Below are 14,432 nucleotides of genomic sequence, written 5' to 3' on the forward strand. Positions count from 1 at the left end.
GCCCAACCAATTGGCCACACCCAGCCAATGGGCCACACCCACCCGGCACTCAACGAAGCATAAGTGGGTTTGGGGTTGCAGTTTGGGCACTCAGTCTCTAAAAGGTTCGCCATCACTGATGTATACAAACCCATAACACAAGTGCCTAATCTACAATCTACCTATTGTGCTCTAAATTACAAAGTTGATCAACCTGTTACCAAAGTATAACATTTTTGTACTTTATAACATTTTTGTACTTTTTAAAATTCCTGATACTAAAATAAAATTGAATAGGCAAGACTACATACCACTAGCTTGGATATGAATTTTATGTTCATTTTGCATTCCATTTGCCTCTGAAGTTTTAAGATCATGTTTAGGACATATGGGTTCCATAGTCCTGAATTCTTCTATAGCACTGTTCAAATGATTTAATTTTTTCAAGCCACTTTTCTCAGAAGAGTTTCTTTTGCAGTATAGCAGTTCAGTCTCCTCTGAATCTGTGTTTGTGTCAGTTAATTCTGAAATATGTTTCTTGCTGAACAACTTCCTTGTTAGAGGAGACTGCTGTAAGAGATCCATTTCAGGGCATGCAGGAGATGAAGCACTTCTGTCTTGATCTAAAGAGGAAGACTTAACCTGTGTAGATACATTTTCCTGGTAATATGGGTTAGCCTCATATATTGGTTTCTCCAAACCTGGAAAACAGATGACAGCCAAGAACCAGTGTGCACTGCAAATGAAAAACAACAACAAAGAATTTAAAAGGTATTTTCATAACATGTCCTAATAGTATCCAATAAGTTTTCACAATGCTCCCCTACCTCTTCTTCCTGATATGCTATATTTCAATGGTGGCGAACCTATGGCACGCGTGCCAGAGGTGGCACTCAGAGACCTCTCTGTGGGCACACGTGCTGTTGCCCCAGCCTCACCTCCCCCCGCGACCCCCTCCTCACCAGCAGTCCCTCTGGTGGAGAGTCGCCCCCGAGCGTGGCCCACGCGGAGTAGCGCAGCCAAGGACATGGCAGCCAGGTAGCGTGGACAAGACTCTGCCCTCACGCCCCATCATGCACAGCTGATGCTGCGGGGCGTGGGCAGAGGGCATGGCCGCCATGGCGCTGCTGGGCTGCCTGGGCGATCTGTGGTGGGCCCTGGAGGCGGTAAGTGGCCCTGCGGGCAGGTGGGGTGGGGGTGGAGTGGGGGGCGGAGCAGAGGGTGGAGTGGCGGGCGGAGCCAGTTTTTGGGCACTCGATCTCTAAAAGGTTCGCCATCACTGCTATATATCAACATAACATCAAGCAAAACTACCTGCTCATCTGTCTTGGTCTAACTTTAGAACTAAAATGGGAGCACAACAAATAAGGCCCACCCATTCAGAGATATTTTGTTCTCTAATCATGAATGAGTCCCCGAGAATAGAATTAGAGCACGCATCTCATTTAATTTCTTTCAGTTAAGAGACAGGAATATGGTTTACTCCTTGCCACAAAAGTGTTTAGAACAGCTGTCAGGTATACTGAGGCATGTCACTGTAACTAATTCTACCCCCTTCTCAAGCATGAAGTGGAAAAGAGCGAGAAAAATCTGCTTCACAAGTTCCTCAAGGGCAATGAACATGACGGTTGCTTTTAGAGATTATCTGGGAGACATAACACTCAGTGTGTGTATTAAAGAATCCCCTTTTTGTATGTGAAAGAGGAGAAGGGAAAGTCTGTATATTCTCAGAGCAAAGGGTGGCAAACCAAAAGGCAAAATCTCAAAAGAACTAGGACAGGGGTAGGCAACCTTGGCTCTTTTATGACTCGTGCACTCACAGAATTCCTGAGCCAGCACGAGTCATCAAAGAGCCAAGGTTGCCTACCCGAGCTAGGGCTTTTGAGGACCTCTCCATCGTAAGTCCCAGTGGTATACACACTATATTACACCAGAATGTGCATGTTTGGTTCTGAGCACAACTATTGTGATTTGTAAACTATGTTTTATAATTTACCTTACACATGAATTATATAAATTAACCTTAAGTATGTCTTAGTTATATTCATATATTATGCTCAATAAATATTGTGAAAAGAAATATCTGATGTACGGATTCCACCAATATAAATGAAATTCCAATGCTCTACACATTACTTACGCTTCATTAAGAGGAACAAAAATAAAATCTTTTTCAAAAATATCAACATGTCGTGTCCATGTTTTTACTCGACCATGCCGTTTCTGCTGAATTCTGTGAATAAATTAACAGGGAATGAGATGTGTTTATAATTTTTTAGAGGATATTTAGGGAATTAAGTATTTTTCTACCCACAATGAGAATTTATTAATTACTCTATTCCATAGTCTTCCATACAGGAACTCATATCAGTACATTTTTCTAACCTAGAATCTCTAGATGAAATTGGATCCCAACATCAAATCAAAAACATATTAAAATGTATGAATTGGCTTTACATAAATAACTACAGGTAGTCCTCGACTTACAACAGTTCATTTAGTGACTGTTTGAAGTTACAACGGCAGTGAAAAAAGTGACCTACGACTGTTTTTCACACTTATAACTGTTTTAGCAACCCTGGGGTCATGCAATCATTTTTTACAACTTCCCGACAAGCAAAGACAATGGGGAAGCCAGATTCAGTTAATAACTGTGTTACTAATTTAGCAACTGCAATGATTCACTTAATAACTGTGGCAAGAAAGGTCGTAAAATGGGGCAAAATTCACTTAACAAATTCTCATTTAACAGGAATTTTGGGCGCAATTGTGGTCATAAGTCGAGGACTACCTGTATTTCTGTTAGGCCGCTCATTTAACTGAAATTTTACAAATATCTCTCAGCCAGACTTACGTGAGCTTTGAAGTTTCTTGAAGGTTCCTTCTCTCTCTTTGATTAAGGCGTTTGTAAAAAAAGGAACTAAACACATGAATCCTATCTGCATCTTCTTGTTTTAATTTTTCTAGCACCAGATACCTTTATTTTGAAACAGAGAATACACAATATATTGGGCACAAAGTTAAAACTAAAAGCATAAACTGTAATTTGCTTTGAATGTCTTAAAAAGTAATATTTCAAATCTTTTATTTGAACAACCTGAACTATTTTGCCTCTGCGTTCCAACCAGAATGTAACCTCTGAAGGGTTGACATTACTGAAGGAGGCGGAGCATCCAAAGGCAGTGAAACTTTGAAAGAAGTTTCAGAACTTATTTTCAACACTAGTGTAATAATTCTCAGAAATGATTTGCTTTTTGGATTATTATTCAGCTACAATATACTATCTCGATACATTTGGAAAAAAACACTTAAAATAATGTTTAATTAAGGCAGTGCTTCTCAAATAGTGGGGCGCGCCCCCCAGGGGGGGCGCGAGGCTCCGTAAAGGGGAGCTCGTTTGACCTCGGCAAATACTGTCATATTGGATTTCTAGATCGGATCATCCGACTCACTCGCAAGCGGCGTCCCAAACGGCATTGATTGCCTAGCAACTCTAGAGCTGAAGAGAGGGAGCAGCGCGGCGCGAACACTGAAGATTGTCCCAGCGCAGCCCCAGTAGCAGCCCGACGCGGAGGACAACATGACCGCCAACGCACGTGACACATGCAAAGGACCCGATTGGATAGACATGATGCTCTATCCTGATTGGCCAAACCCGCCCGTGTGACTTTTAGACCCGGAAATCGGCCCTCTGTACAGAAAAAAAATACAGGTCTCGGCTACACATTGAGAAGGAGCTGAGAGTTGCTGTGTCCTGCTTCAAACCCCGCTTCGAAAAGCTATGCATTGAAAAACGTGCTCATTGTAGCCATTAATCCAGACATCACCTCTGATTTAAAAAATCAGCTCAAATTATTTTATATATTTTTGTTTTGCAGGTTAAAGTTTTTTTTTAATATTGTGCTCCTTTAAATCTTTTCTGCTACAGTTAATAAAGCTATTCTTTGTTGTAAATTGATCCACATTTCTTTCTTTTTTTATTCTCATATACGTTAATAAGGATACAGTGTTATGCAGAGGTGTATTTATAACAATTTTATAGACAAATGATACTATTTACAGTCGCGCAGGGGGCGCGAAATGTTTTTTTCTTCCTAGGGGGGCATGACAGAAAATAATTGAGAAGCACTGAATTAAGGGAACAAATGTGAATCCTTGATCTTTACATCAACAACGCTGAAAAAGCTTAATATATCAGATGTGGTAAGAGACAAATGGATAGCTAATATTTTGCTTTTTCAGAGTATGGGTAAGTAACCCTTCTAAACACTCGCATAACCTACAAAATCACTAACCAAAAAATATGCAAAAAAAGTCAAAACTTCAGCTTAGGGCTAACGAGAGGCTTCTGACTTCATGGCTGGATCACCATATCTCATTTTTTTAAATACCCTTGCTCTCCCCTATTTATTTATTTATTTAATATTGTGCCAGATAAAGAGTTCTGGAGAACTCAAAGCCTTAAACCCTCTTTTGTGTTATTTTGATTAGTTCTAACAAAGGTTTTACTTAGCTGTGAATTTTGGATTTTAATTTTAAGGAGTTTCTCAATTATCTTTATCTACATGAAATGGACACTGCACAACTTACTTTAAATAAAAATCAATTATTACGTCATTTAAAAATTCTCCTTCATTTAAACAATGAAGATCTTCATTGGTCACAGAAATACCCCCTTTTGCTGGAGGAGGCGGATAAACTATCAACCTGCAAAAAAACAAATATGAAGTAAGCTGAAGTCATGTCATGTTAAGAAATTACAAAAAGTAGAACTAGCTCTTACTTTTCTATAGGACCAATGAAGACAGTATGTGGCTCTCCACTTTCATCATCCTCGAAGAACTGGAACTGTGTTGCATTTTGCAGCTGCATTTTAGAATCAGAAAATTCTAAAACCTTAAGAAAATTAACAAACTAATGTCATAATATATTTAAATCCTTGCTGACAAAGAAACAACATTACACATCTTTTCTTTTTCATAAGCAATTATTGAAATACAATAAAATAAAATATAATAACACTGGATCATTTGGATATCACTTTAGGCCTATTCTCAGCTTCATTTTCATGTACTATTGTTTATAAAGCATGTGTTCCTCACTCCCTTGCCCATTTCACACACACTCTAGATCTGGCTGAAATCCTAATTTGTTTAAAACACAGTTCTCTATATTATGTGCTCAGAAAACTTAAGGGGGGGGGGCAGTTGAAAAATTTGGCAGTCTAGTGATATCCACTTAATATGGGATTTCATATGGAAGTTATAAAATGACACATCATGAAGCAAGTGTGTAATTGCAGCATGTGAGGATACTGTCACCACATGCATCACTTTTAATGTAATTAGCCCCCCCCAAAAAAACTACCAAAACAAAACTAGGAAATAAAAATACAGATAAAATATTAAAACAAAAAGATGAGACCCTCATAATAACCTGAATGAACAAAACATTTCACTCCTACACAAGAACACACATAGGGGAAAAAATGTATCACATCTGGTTATGGTGCTGGCCTAGAAACCAGGACACTGAGTTCTATTCCTGCCTTAATCATGAAAACCGGTCCAGTCACTCTCTTCCAGCCCAACCCACCACCTAGGATTGATGTTGTGAGCAAAACAGAAAGAAGAAATTATGTATGTTTGTCACTTGGAGTTATTTATAAATATAATAAAGGTGGGATTAAAAAAATCTAACCTACCTGTGCACACAATACAAAAAAAAAAATAACAGTAGCATCCCTATCTGTAGATAAAAAAAAAAAAATCTTCAGCAATCTAAAACACAGAAGCCCACAGACCCAAACAGAAACCAGGCAGGAAGAACAATCTTCTATTACTAGCATATTAGAGGTACCAACAAAAGAAATAGAGGAGAAACAAACCAACAATGAACTGTGATGTGAATACGTCTCTCCTGTGATAGACTGGCTCTTTCAGATTTTTCTAGCTTTTAAATCTTTACAAGAAAAACCTTAAGTCTTTGCAATAAAACATTTTACATTTTTTTCAGTCTACACATAACCTAAAAAATAGGTTTGATGTTTTCTTTAATGAAATATTTTAGACAATATTATGTATAAAATTATAGAAATAATAATTTTTTAAAAGTAGTACATGTTTTGTTTTGCTTTCTTTAGGACCACTGCTTCCTCTAGAAGTATCTTCAAAAGATTTTGTAAAGGCCACAAGCCTACTATTTGCTTCTTCAAAAGTAATTTTCACAAAAAAGTCAGAAATGTTGTTCCTGATACCAATTTCGGTTATTATTTTTTCAAATATTGCATTTGCATGAGGATCAAGACCTGTCTCAAAAATCAAAATGATGTATTGTTCTTCTGGATCTATAAAAAAAGAAAATGTAATGTTAAAAGCCCATGCATTTATTATAAATTTAAAATTATAACATAAACTGCAATCAAAATTCTCTTTTAAGTTTATATGTTGTTTATTCTGTAGAAATAGACAATTACAAGAAATAAACAGTACATTAAAGAATCTCCACATGAAGAGGCTATATATTGGAATAATTTACTGATAAATATGTCTATGTCTTTTGAATTTAATATTCACATGCTGATAATCTAGTTTATTTTAGCAAAACAGAAGGCTGGGGTTAATACAACATGTCCACAAACATATTTGTACTGCATTCAAATATCTCTGAACAGTTACTCCGGGAGCAAAATAATCTAAGAGAATTGTTTCTTAAAGACAATAGTTCTTAATCTAATGTTGTTCTAGTGAAAATGCACTTAACTTCTGTAAGTTTCAGAATGCTGAATTTATAAATGCTCTTTTTAATAGAACAGTCTTTACTATGCTCTTGCTAAAATAGATTACCTCAGCATTCCCCAACCTTTTTGGGTTGTTGGACTGGCAAAGGGGGGGGGGGAGAGCGGATGATTTTGCATAAGGGGCAGGCATGCGCATGTGCACTTGTCCACTGCTCAAGCAAGTGGGGTTGAGAGTGCCGGAGCCTACCTCTTGCACGAGAGGGGCTGTGAGCGCTGGTGGTTGCCGCTCACACAAGTGAGGCTGCAAGCGCCAGACGCTGGCATGAGTGGGACTGAAAGTGCTGGTGTTCGCCACTCACACAAGTGGGGCTGTGAGCGTGAGCATGCTGGCACACCATTCACATGGCCTGATTGCAAATAGGCCACGGCTGATAGATTGGGGATCAGATTATTTTATTATTCAAAAGCAAATATCACTACTAAGAATGTAAAAATAGTATATATGTTTTAACACAGCTAAACTTGTGATTATTAACCTAAAGAAATTAATTATTGGCATTAGAGAAAGCAGAAATATTCTAGAAGTCTGAAAGCTCAGATGTCAAAGGTGCTGTTGCCATGATAGTAAAAACTAAGATTATTCAGTATGATAATGCCTAATATGGCATTATCCACAAAGCACATGTGGATATAAGGATTATTGCCAAGGATTTTATAGGCTCGAGAAGATTCCAAAAGGGATATGCAAAAATACACAACCCACATTTATGAATCACAAAGAGACAATGAACCCTACTTTATTTATACATTTTCAGAAAACAGCATGAACATTAATCTAGTTTCCCATATTCTAGTCTACTCGTAAAATTCTAAAAAGGAATATCACAACAACATCTACTTACTTGCTCCTTTACAATCATACCAGACATTATCTTTTTCCCTATTCATCTTTAGTTGTGATCTTAAACTTTGGCAGGCAGCAGGTACAGTTTGCAAGAAAACCACTGGCAATTTCCGTACACCACACCACTCACACTTTGTAAGGTCCAACGTTTTTAAATTAATATCTCTAGTATCATTTTCTGACTCTAAAAAAATAAAAAATATTCAATCAAAATTTCATTAATACTCATTCAAAATAATAACAAACCGTTATCAGAACAAACCAATAGTATCCAAGGAAACGTCTATATTTATACCCACTAAATGTGCTACTGATCAAGTATTTCCTAGTCAAACGCCTTTAAGTTTTTGCCTGACAACTTTTTAAATAAAATAAAACAAAAAAGAATAAGGTCAACACAGAAGGAATATTGTTATTTCAAAGGTTGTAAAAAAAACACCAAATCAGATTAGAAAAATATAGTTATTATTTAAATTTTCTGGTCCATCTAATATTATAAGGAACAATGTCCATTATTCCCTGAAATTAACTTCAAAGCTTTTACAACTAGAGACTGAACTTTGGAAGGTATCAAATTAAAACCTATTCTATCAGCAGAATGGGAAGTGGGCAAATATTTTTTCAAAGTGATAGTCTGTAGAACTCCTAAAGAAAATCCAAATATGCAAGCAGCAGTCTACTAATGTAATACTAGGTAGTATGTTTGGCAGGAAACAAATAGGCTTGGATAGAAAATTGTGAACATAGAAAGAGAATCAGCTGAGTCTCCCATTTCATATCTCATAATAAAAGCTTTTGAAGGATGTAGAGGGCCATTTTTGGGGGGGATGGGGGTAGGAAGGATTGGCTAGGAGATAGAATTCATAACGGCAAATGCCTAATTGTTCTCCCTAGAATATTTCTTCCTTTCTCATACCTCTATGAACCAACTCCCCTGCCTAAAAAGAGGCTACATAATATGGCTTCTATAGCTCCGAGATTCTATTTTCACCAAAAAGCAGCAGCATATATCTCATTTGTAATAAAAAACAGAGGGTTAGTTTGCACATATGGATTAGTGAAGGAGACAGCATTAGTTTCAATATATATTTTTATAGTATGAAAGTGATTATGATTGTATGGGCTTCAAAACAGTAATTTTGTGGCATCTGAATTATTCTTTTGCATATCTATATCCATATTTCTTAAAATATAAGAAACAAGAATTACTTTATTTATTGAACAAATTATATTAATATTATTTATAAGGTGACCAACTTTTTTACAATAAAAAGAAGGACACAAATAAATTGAAGAAAAAAATATCGTAAAAGCTAGCCCGGCCCATGGAAGGTCAACCACCTTCTGAGCCCCCGCCCGCAGCCACCCCACCAGCACCGCTGCCCCGTGTAGAGCAGGCCCCGCGGCTCCCAAAGCACCAGCTGCGCTGCTCCGGCCCCGGGGGGCAGCCCGCTGTTGACACACCCTGCCTGCAGCTGCCCTGCCAGCACCACTGCTCACCCTGCGCAGCCCCGTGTAGAGAGAGCCCGTGGCTCCCACAACACCGGGGGGCAGCCAGCCGCTGCCGCCCCTCACACCCCTACCTGCAGCACACCTGCTGCCCCTGCATCTTGAGCCCACACCCATTATTGCCCTAGCAGAGCTGAAGATCAAGAGAAACTTACCGCTCCAGTCTCCTCCAGGTATCTTCGGAACTAACTAAGACAGTGGTGGTGAACCTATGGCACGGGTGCCAGAGGCGGCACTCAGAGCCCTCTCTGTGGGCACGCGCGCCATCGCCCCAGTCCTAGGCCTTCAGCTGGGTTTTATAAAACCTTTTTGCTTTAGGCCTCCGCCATGTACAAAAAAAAGGTTCAATCAATTTCAACTTCTTGTGGGAAAAAAAAGATCTTGCAAAGTTGAAATTGATTGATTGAACTTTTTAGTCTCACCCAGTCTGCCGTTATCACCACAGCCACAGCCACCCAATTGGCCACGCCCACCCAATTGACCCACACCCAGCCAATGGGCCACACCCATCCAGCACTCAACAATGCATAAGTGGGTTTTGGGTTGCAGTTTGGCCGCTCAGTCTCTAAAAGATTTGCCATCACTGAACTAGGAGATGGTGTAGTTGGGTAGAAGGGAGGGGTGCGAAGTTTTTTGCCAATTCGTCTTTGCTGCAGACAATTTGCATGTGCAAAGTTTGCCAGCCGGGTGTTTTGGCGTGCTCAGCAGCAATTCCTATTGGCTTTCAAAAGCCAATAGGGAGAGTAGAACAGCTCATGCAAAATTTGAAAAAAAAAAACATCAAAAAAAGATGCTGGAATGCCGTTCTGAGTGTTCTATGAGAAAAAAAAAAGCCCTGCAGATTAGTCTTTAAATATCAAAAAGGAGGACCTGTAGGAGGACACTTTTCGAGGGAGGACAGACCTTACAAAAGGAGGACTGTCCTCCCTAAAGGAGGACAGTTGGTCACCTTATTATTTAATACAATATTTTTTAAAAAAATTCAAAGCATAAAACCCATCGAGCTTATTTTCTCAACCACTACCTAAATATTGGTATTGTACTTTGAACATTAAACACTGGAAATTATTGCTAGTATCTCTGAAAGTCATTCATTTATTGTCTTCAATTGGTCTATTAATATTTTTCCTAAAATAAGTATTTCAAATGTTTGAAATTTCCTTGGTGTTTAATATGTTATATATAAGGAAACCATTCCTGCTTGCTTTAAGTATCTGATATATTAAATATTTTAACTCACCAGAATAAACACATAGAAACAAATATGTAATTACCAGGTAATATATTTATCACATACAACAATATGTAGAAAAATTATAACAGGAAAATAAAAATAAAATACTAACCTTCCAAATGTATCTCAATATAATCTAAACAAAACTGAAAAAGAAAATTTATATTACTACAGGTATATGTTCTCATTACCAACCCATAGTCTGAAATCATTCACATACAAGGAAACTCCGATATTAAAGTAGAAAGTAAAAAAAAGAGGGGGGACCCTCTACCAAAAAATCCCTAGAAAAAAAAACATAAATGAAAGACAGAATCCTAAATTGTTTAATTCTTTCTCTCCCCCTTAATATTCTGTCTCTGTCTTTCTCTCTCTCCTCCCCCCTGAATGTATTCAACGTTATAATTTGGTGAACAATGAATTAAACCTAGACCATACAGAATTATTCTAGCTTACATCTGCTTCAGTGCAAAGGTTGAGACTTGCCAAATTTTGTTAATATTTTTTTCCCACAATTCTAGGACATAAGCATTCTTCCATGAGTACATAATCACTTTTTTTTAGATAACAGTCCAAATTCAATATATCCAAACGTCTTCACAGAGTGAAGGATTTAATATTTTTGGAACAATTTAATAATATATTAACACCTTTAACTCCTAAGTCTTAAGAACACAGTTAGCTATATAGATAGTCCTCGACTTACAACTAGTCATTTAGTGACCGTTCAAAGTTACAACAGCACTGAAAAAAGTGACTTAAGACCATTTTTCGAACTTATGGTCTTTACAGCATCCCCATAGTCACATAATCAGAATTCAGATACTTGGCAACTGGCAACATCAGATTCTTCTATTCCAAAAATCAAAGGATGGCAGCAGAGTTTTCTTCGATTCCTTTTTTGCCACGTAATCTTCTCCTTGGATCTTTGCAGGTCCAAAAACCTGGTATTTGCTACATCTAGAATTTTTGGCTCTGTTCCAGATTCTGTCAGAGCAGAACCCAAAACAGGGAAACAATAAGGCTTCTATTGTTTGAAAACTGACTGGCTCAGAATAGTGACAGAACATATGAGAGACAACCTGTTTGCTCTATGCGCAAAACAAATAGAAACATTTTCTATTCTGTGTTTAACTCTAAAAAGTATAATTCTATCACATCTGCCTTAACATAACTATATCTTTAGATTCTCCACTGTTATAAAACAGAACTGACAAACTCCAAATCTATTACTTTACTTACAACTACAGGATCCACCACCATTCTTCGCAGAGTTCCTATTCTTATACTCCGACAGTTTAATATGACACTTTCGTAAGAGTTCTGATATTTTGAAGGTATTATGACATCGGTCACAGTCTCTTGGGAGAAAACCTTTCGACGCTTTACAGGAGCATTGGATACAATGTTGCCAAACTGTAAAATAATTAACATCACCACCTTAATTTATGAAAAAAAATTGCTAATTATAACTTGCATTTAAAACATATGAGCTATCCTTCAGAATTACTGAAAACTGGCCGAAATATTTGCAAGTGAAACTTTTTTTTAAAACTTTCATTTGTAGCAACAATGTAAATATTAAAAGCATGTCAACGCCACATTATATCTACAAATTATGAACAGATCTATATGTAACTCTTCTGAATTTGAATTAACTGCTTCCATATCACAAGCATAATTTCTTTAAAGATATTGTCTACATCAGTAATAATTGCAAGACAAAGCAGGATAAGTCTAAAATTATAAGAAAGGTATTTGAATTAAGCAATAAAGTTTTTTGGTAACATGCTTTTGATGTTCATGCAAACTCCATTATTACAAAGAGCCCTAAGCAAATAGATGTATCTTTCAACAGATGTCAAAACATAATACCAATAAGCCTTCATTTGGGTAGAGAGAAGATTGTTCCAGGAGATAAAAGACTGAAAATCCCTTTCCTGGATCATTACCATGTGACATCTCCAGAAGGCGATGTCACTAATATAATCTCTTAATGACTAGAATGATATAACAGGCCTATAATTAGAGATGCAATTGTTCAGTAACTTCATTCTAGGTTATGTTTGCTAGGATATCATTTCTCAACCTTGGCAGCTTTAAGATTTAAGATTCAACTCCCAGCCAGCATGTGTCAGGATTTTAAAACTAGGTTTGGCAACATGATATCTATGAACATCAACTCTTCTCAATGCTCTGGTAGTTAATACTTGAGTATTACAACTTACTCACACCTATTAATTTAAACCTAATAGGTTTTTTAAAATAAAACAATGATCCAAATCTCATGAGGCTTTAGAAAATCTTTTAAGATTGTAAAGCATAAAAAGAAGCCAAACTCTCACAAAATTCTCACATGAATGCTAAAATCTTATAAGTACTTGGGTGCACTGATGACTCAACATGCAAGAATGTACGGTGCCCTTAAGGCATTCTTTGTTTTGGGTACAGTTCCATTCTGGACTCTTGTGCCTTCTTTTCCTAAGGGAAAGATGCTGTATCACCCTAAGTAAAATAGTCTGGAATCACTGTTATGTATAAACCATCATTCACAAAAGACTCTGTGTTCAAAAGGAAGAACTGTACATTCCATCTGAATCGACACAGGTTCAGAGTTTCATAAAAAGGGGCACATGCAGATCTTATATACAAGATACATCAGAGCAAAAAGAATAAGAAACACTGTCATAAAAATTATTCTGCACATGTTCATCTATCAAAACATAAACAGTGCCAAAACAGTTCTAAAAGTGCAACATTTGAAGCAGTACACTATATTTTAGAAGCACCGAACATAAAGTTAAAAATAATGATGCTGAAACAGTCCCACTGATTTTATTTTAGTTGAATCATATACCTCCTTTCCCTCCCCTGTACACTTTTTTTTTTAAAAGCCAAGTTCAAGACACTGGACAATAACAATGTATTTGAAATTACCAGATTCTATTTTCATCTCATTTTGTATCAACTCTACAGTGTAGGCAACTAAATTATTCATACATATGAGGTATTGTGGCATTTGTGTCTAATACTATGTGGTCTGTATAAATATTACATTATTTCAATCCATTTTATCTAGTGGATTGCTGTAAAGCATATTTGCATTTTTTAAACAAGTTCATAACTTAGAATTCCCCCTACAGAAGGTTGCTGCCTTGACTATTAAGTCTTTAGATTAACATACCGTGAAAGTTGTCCCCCTTGACAGCATTTAAGGAGCCTGTTCATGGTGCATTTTTGTCTTTGTTTATCCAATTCTTGCAGTGATGCTCAAACTAAAAAACAAAAATCCCCACCATGAAATCCTTACAGTGAAGTGCTATTAATTGGGACAATTTTCAATGTATTTTAATTTAAGGATGCTTTTCCTTGTAGAATCAGTTTATCTCCTGAAATTGATTTATACTTATTAGCAAAACTGTTACAACAACTCTCCTGGGCTGTTTTCCATGTTTCTGATTCTATAGGAATAGAAGCAACATGGAAGTGATGGCCCACATAAAGATAATATCCTCTTTGGCCAATTTAAGGGCTCCATCTTTGAAACTGATGTGGTTGTTGACCTTTGATTTCATTCTTCTTACACAGTTCCTGTGATTTGGACAATCAAATTTAACATGGAAAGTAGTACAGAAAAATGGCTCCCATACTACTGAGGCAAGTTTTAACTAATGTCCCAATCCAGCTAACAGCTTTAATTACATCAACAGACTCATTCATCTCTGGGGAGATTTCATTTCTTTGCGTTTACGCTGGTGCCTACACTTGATCTTTAGTACTGCATTTAATAGTGTTTTTTACATCTTTCAAAAATAGTTTGCCATATTGTTTGGGAAACCTGATATTTTTCACAAAGCCTAGTAGTTATTAACTGCAATTCTTCACTTTGTGTTTTAGAGAGCCAACATGCATATCAGATAAATATCTAATAGATATCAAAAAAGATAGCTATGCAGTAATCCTATTGAAAGGTAATTAGTTATACATTAGAAGGATAAATGTACACCTGATAAAGAAGCAAGCACTTTCTTACTATTTTCAGAACCACTGACAGATAGGACTATTTT

The 14,432-nt window shown here is 36.9% G+C and overlaps 1 protein-coding gene across 3 annotated transcripts in view; it reads right to left on the minus strand.

Annotated features, from left to right (window-relative positions):
* The window catches only part of SENP6 (SUMO specific peptidase 6), a 98,709-nt gene that overhangs the window by 22,154 nt on the left and 62,123 nt on the right, over positions 1 to 14,432 (minus strand). For all 3 annotated transcript variants that reach the window (XR_005557079.1, XM_039346622.1, XM_039346623.1), the window contains 9 exons: positions 11,608 to 11,781; positions 10,478 to 10,511; positions 7,621 to 7,806; positions 6,099 to 6,325; positions 4,763 to 4,875; positions 4,570 to 4,686; positions 2,834 to 2,956; positions 2,120 to 2,212; positions 291 to 715 (listed from right to left, as the gene is read on the minus strand). Coding sequence is in view for 2 of the 3 variants with exons in the window: in XM_039346622.1 (XP_039202556.1) it covers positions 291 to 715; positions 2,120 to 2,212; positions 2,834 to 2,956; positions 4,570 to 4,686; positions 4,763 to 4,875; positions 6,099 to 6,325; positions 7,621 to 7,806; positions 10,478 to 10,511; positions 11,608 to 11,781 (1,492 nt within the window). In the remaining variant the exon portion in view is untranslated. The remainder of the gene's footprint in view (positions 1 to 290; positions 716 to 2,119; positions 2,213 to 2,833; positions 2,957 to 4,569; positions 4,687 to 4,762; positions 4,876 to 6,098; positions 6,326 to 7,620; positions 7,807 to 10,477; positions 10,512 to 11,607; positions 11,782 to 14,432) is intronic.

Source organism: Crotalus tigris, unplaced genomic scaffold (assembly GCF_016545835.1).
Source record: "Crotalus tigris isolate CLP2741 ecotype Arizona unplaced genomic scaffold, ASM1654583v1 scf7180000018016.4438896, whole genome shotgun sequence".
NCBI lineage: Eukaryota > Metazoa > Chordata > Lepidosauria > Squamata > Viperidae > Crotalus > Crotalus tigris.